This window comes from Poecilia reticulata, linkage group LG12 (assembly GCF_000633615.1).
Source record: "Poecilia reticulata strain Guanapo linkage group LG12, Guppy_female_1.0+MT, whole genome shotgun sequence".
NCBI lineage: Eukaryota > Metazoa > Chordata > Actinopteri > Cyprinodontiformes > Poeciliidae > Poecilia > Poecilia reticulata.
This window is the reverse complement of record NC_024342.1, coordinates 17,694,438-17,700,346: the sequence shown is the minus strand read 5'-3', so window position 1 is coordinate 17,700,346 and position 5,909 is coordinate 17,694,438. Positions and strand designations below refer to the sequence as shown.

At 39.7% G+C, this 5,909-nt stretch overlaps 1 protein-coding gene across 1 annotated transcript; it reads left to right on the top strand.

The window, feature by feature from the left end:
* The first annotated feature begins 236 nt into the window (after positions 1-236).
* mtfp1 (mitochondrial fission process 1) lies at positions 237-5,529 on the top strand. The gene is made up of 4 exons (XM_008424300.2): positions 237-380; positions 1,507-1,634; positions 2,321-2,553; positions 4,229-5,529. Exons 1-4 carry the CDS (start codon positions 320-322, stop codon positions 4,293-4,295), a joined length of 489 nt encoding a protein of 162 aa, XP_008422522.1. The 5' UTR covers positions 237-319; the 3' UTR covers positions 4,296-5,529.
* Positions 5,530-5,909: the final 380 nt, after the last annotated feature.

Genomic DNA, 5,909 nt, shown 5'->3' with positions numbered 1-5,909 from the left:
TTATTTCAAATAATTTGCGAAATAAAACCCACCGTATTAGGGATTACATGGTTAGGAAACGTGATAATGTTACAAATATCTTAAAAATTTCCTCTTCGGTCATATTTTTATCCGTTTCCTCGTCAATATGCGAGAGCTTAGAGCGATGCGCGCTCCCGCGACAGGGGATGCAAATTTGGGCAGGGGGGCTTTTCTGGGCATAACACCGGTCGGATGCTGTGGGAAAGACCGCGCCCCCTTCACGACCCTGCTGGTTCGTCGGATCCCGTCACGCGTCGTGCATTTGTGGACATCATACGGGGATGGAGTAGAGGGAAGTATGGGTCCAAGTGAAGAAAAAACGGTCGACATTTATCGTGACACATGGGTCCGCTTTTTAGGTATGTATGAAGTACGTGTTTGAAGTGACTCGCTGTCTGTGTAAGAAAACAGCACATAAGGACACCGGAACTCTCGGAACACAGTAGCTTTTAGCAGAGTTAGCATAGTTGGCTACCCGCTCCTTTAAAGCTATATTTGTAGCAAACCTGGCGTCTGAAGGACAGTTTGTTACCAGAGGACACAAAGTGTGTCTTACATTGTTCAGAAAATTGTCTCTCATGTTATAAAACGAAACGAATGGCTGAATATTTAGGCTCGAATAGTCTTTTTAGCTCTGTATTAAGGCGTTCTGCACAGTCGTTCAGCAAGTTTAGGCAGTGACTCATATCCACAAAGAAGGAACATTATGCTTCCTCTGACACTCCAGTCTGATTGTTCTGCAGATAGTATTCAGCATCACTACAGTGACTTTTGTCTCTGTTAGTACTGTAAACATTTAAAGTAAAGGGCATGAGCAGTATCCGGTCTGAAGGGCATTTTATTCATCTATTGCAGCAGTTCCTCCCTCTTACTGGGGGGCAGTATCCATGTACTGACATGGAAATCTGTTCATCCCCCTTATAAAATCATAATCTGCTAGCTTTCAGCTCTAATCCCGTCTGTTAAGGAATTATCTCCATGTCTATATTTAGGTTTGTGCACACAGAAATCTGGAAATATTTGCACATTTTTTGGAACATTGTTGTGTTATACAAATCAAGACTGGTAGTTGTATCACTTTCAGTTTTTTTGGTTTGTTTACATAAAAATAAGGGGAAAATCATTAACCAAATGTGATTTGAATTATAACTATGCACTTACATGTCTCTTAACTTACATTTGTACATCTTTGACCAGCATATCAAATACAAATATTGCTGATATGTTAATGTATCACAAATAGACTGTGGGTGTTCAATTGTTCCGTGAGTATGTAATACTAATACACACACTCGAGTTTAACAACTTTAGGCATTTCCATTTCCTGGTTTAAAAAAAACTCATAAAAAACTCAGTTATGTCATCAAGTGTTGGGTTTCCACATCTAAAAACAGACTTTTGGGTTGCAGGAAGAAGACTATTCTTATATCTGGAGAACACAACAAGGTTAAACTCCTAACCGCATCTATTTTTGTATTCCCGCAGGCTATGCCAATGAAGTCGGGGAGGCCTTCCGTGCGCTGGTGCCAGTGAGCTTTGTTTGGGGCAGCTATGCTGTGGCCACTGCTTATGTTACCGCAGATGCAGTGGACAAAGGCAAAAAAGCAGCTGTGGTAATACATTACCCTTTATTTATTGTATTTTCATTAAACAAAAATGTGGTAATGGCTAGGTCTGTCACAATAACAAAACATGCTGGACAATAAATTGTCCCAGAAATCATTGAGAAAAATGATAATATTGACATTTTGAGACAATTAGAACACTCCACACTGAAATGGAGTAATATTTTAAATAACAAAAATAAAACACAACCAAAAACAATACATAAAAGGAAATTCAAACCACACACAACCAAAATAGATTATGAAGGCCCTATAAACAAAATTGTCCTTCAAAAATGTTAATAATCAGCACTGATTAACTGCTTATTGCTACAGGGTTAGTAATGACATTTAAATTATTAATTTGTAGGTAAGAAAGTCAGCCTCTATTTCCACTGTTTACAAATCTGGTCAGAGTAAAATAACTATTGCTTTCCATGCCTTGAAATTAGACACATGAACTACAGCCTCAATAATAATGCAATCATCATTTAAAATATATTGTGGAGCATGCAATTTCAGTTTTATTGCACATAAAAAACAGGTAAATGTGATTTTGTGTTTATGTAAGTTGAAAGCAGAAAACAAGGATGCAATGCACCACCAAATAAAAAAAAACAAAAAACACTCCAGTTATTTTGTCCACCCACTGAGTCTTCATACTTCCTCCTCTGCTCCTCCATCTGTCCTTCCAGGCCCACGGAGACAATCCAGGGAAGACGACACGAGTGGCAGTAGCGGTCGTGGACACGTTTGTGTGGCAGGCCCTGGCTTCTGTGATCATCCCGGGCTTCACCATTAACCGGGTGTGCGCTGCGTCCCTGTATCTGCTGGGCAAGTCCACCAAGTGGCCTCTGCCTGTTCGCAAGTGGACCACCACAGCTATTGGGCTCTCCACCATCCCCTTCATCATCACTCCAATAGACAGGTTGGCAGAAGACGTGTGTTTGTCCTGGTCGTATCTGGATCATGTGTAAATTGCAGTAAGACTTCACAGCGGAGGTTTTGACTTGTGATTAGTCATTTTAGCTGTTTTTGCTGCTAAAATTAAATTAACCTTGACACATATTTTATTTTTAGCACATTGGCAAACCCCAACGAGATGACAGCTACAGTGTAAAGCTGGGTTTCTGGGTAGCTGCTCTTCACTGTCCTCCATGATTATATGCAGCCTTGTTAAGATGAATAACAAGAACCCTTGAAGTCAACTTTCAATGCAACAGAATCATCTCACAGCAAACATTTTTGAAAAATCAAACTTTAAGTCAGTGTAGGATTTATTTCTTCAGTGAGGATAAAAAAAAAATCAGAATTAAGAATATGCTGTTTTTACCAGCAGCAACATTATTGGTACTTTTAAAAATTCCTGAATGTAAACATCACAGGTAGTGGAGAAAAGTTAGGTGATGTCCAAATGACATTTTCCCAAACATACAAAGTGATACATATAAAAAAAATTTGTAATTTTTTTAATGAATATTTAACTACTGTATTTTCCGCACTATAAGGCGCACCGGATGATAAGGCGCATAGAATAGACGCTACTGTAGAGGCTGGAGTTACGTTATGCATCCACTAGATGGAGCTGCACTAAAGTGAATGTCAACAAAACAGTCCGACTCGGGTCGGTGAGGAGAGCCTTCCGCGACTGGGCCGGGGCGTGGCCGGACAATGGTCACCCTTCTCCTTTTGCGCACAGCATGTTCGTGGAGAACGTGGTGCTAAATGACCTACAGACGACCTGATTCTAGACGGTCGGTAGGTAGATAGGTCAGTCAAACTTTATTAATCGATTACAAATCAGCGTTCTGACTACTATCCCAGCATGCACCGTGCGCTTCTTCTTCTACCAGCAAAAATGAAGTCGGCGGCTGCTTACCGTAGTTGCTAGACCTGTTGTGGCTCAATATTGGTCCATATATAAGGCGCACCGGATTATAAGGTGCACTGTCGGCTTTTGAGGAAATTGAAGGTTTTTAGGTGCACCTTATATTGCGGAAAATGCGGTAATACATCCACTTTAATTATACATATTTTCTATAATTAATATTTTTGGTGTACTGTAATCAGATTTTTAAATCTGAAAACAGTCAAAAATTTTAATTCCTTAACCTTTGAGCCACTTTGAGTCTTTGTTTGCCATCTCTGTTTGTGTCAAGTTTAAGTTTAACATGATGCATTATTTGGGCTGCACAGTGGCGGAGTTGGTAGAGCTGTTGCCTTGCAACAAGAAGGTTCTGGGTTCGATTCCCGGCCCCGGTATTTCTGCATGGAGTTTGCATGTTCTCCCTGTGCATGCGTGGGTTTTCTCCAGGTACTCCGGTTTCCTCCCACAGTCCAAAAACATGACTGTCTGGTTGGTCTCTCCAAATTGTCCCTAGGTGTGAGAGTGTGTGTGCATGGTTGTGTGTCCTGTCTGTCTCTGTCTCTGTGTTGCCTTGCGACAGACTGGCGATTTGTCCAGGGTGACCCCGCCTCTCGCCCGGAAGGTTAGCTGGAGATAGGCACCAGAAACCCTCCCGACCCCACAAGGGACAAGGGTATAAAGAAAATGGATGGATGATGCATTATTTATCACATGTTCTGCTCTGTGCACACTGTAGGTCAGTGGATTTCCTGCTGGACTCGAGCCTTAGGAAGGTCTACAATGATGGAAAGAAGCATGAATAAAGAGGATCATGCAGACTGGAAGCACACCAGTCTGCAAACTTGCCCCGATTATGCAGACACTCTGGAAAGCAGCCATGTCATGGTGCAAGATTTCAAACTCACTTGGTGATATAACTGTATTACCATAGTTTTTATGATGGAGCTGGATATTTATGTACAAGGTCAGGTGATTTAAAGGGAAATCCTGCTCCAGAGTAGGCTCAGTTTTAACCTCAGGGCAGTGTGGGTTGTATTACCAAAAATAAATCTTAATGAGAATGTAGTAATATAGAAATGATACATCTTCACTTTACCTGCTTGTTTAGCTTAGGTATAATAACAAATTCCTAGAAGACAAGGAAAACTTCAAACGTTGCCATCTTTTAAAAGAGCTGAATTTTTTTTACTCTGGCTTGTGAAGCAGCACTTAACTAAACATCAAGGTGCATTTGTATCAGTGAACTCTTGGTGTGTTATAGTTAGCCATATTCAATGGCACTGTAGTATAATGGCAGGTCAATGAGCCAGGTCACTGTCAAAGTTTTCCCTTTACTTCTTTTTGAAGATAAAGGTTTCTGTTACTGAAAAAAAAACTGCAGCACTTAACAGACATTACTTGGTGTACTTTTTTCTAATTTTTAATTTTATTTTGAAGGTTAATGAGCTTTCACTGACAGCCTTCTTTACACAGTAGTTCCAGCTTCTTTGATTCTATGCACTATAAAATCAGTTTACGGTGAGAAATGGCAATTTTAGATCATTTAATACTGTATAGAGTACTGAGTTTTATATCTACTGTAGGTATACTCTGCCTGAGCCAATAAAAAAGCAAAACTGTACAATTTGACTTTACCTCCAAAGGCTGGGGATTGAAATCACATTTAGTTTTTCAGTTCTCAGATTAGATACATCAGACATTAGGTAATGGTGATCTCTGAATAGATATTAGAAATGAATAACACATTTTAAGATGCTGTTTGTGAAAATTGTGACACTATAAGTCAGATGATGCAATTCATAATGAGCTATGCAAGGGAAACATTGTACAGATGAGTTTAAAATTGCAAGAATTGTTTCCTGCATTTAAAAAAAATACTCAATTTACAAATATTTAGAAATTAAGAAGGGAAATCTGATTAGAATTGCAGGTATCTGAGAACGCTACTCCAGGCATCTGTTTAAAGGGGCAGTATTTATGTAAAATTGACTTTTTTGAGTTTTATATTGTGTTCTAATGTTATTCCCTCATCAAAAACATACCTAGAGTGCTGCTTTGATTCTTTCATTTATGTTTGAGCCATCCTCGAATCTCCAAAAGCAGCCAATCAGGTGTACAAAACGCTTGGTCTCACTGATCAACTCAGTGAGACACTCCCCACTCAGGCCCTCCAGACTAGTCAGCAGCAATTAGCAAACACCTAGTGGAACTGCACATGTGCTGAGCTCATCATAGGAGCTACTTCTCAGTGCACCGCTCCTAAGATCGACATTAAAGGCTTAATGGAAAAGCGTTGTGATGACTTCCTGAAGGCAGAGGATCAGAAAGAAATACAGGATCAGACATATATATAGCATTTTTATAACTGAAGCTAACATATTTACTGTACTTAATTGTGCTATAAAATGACATTATAT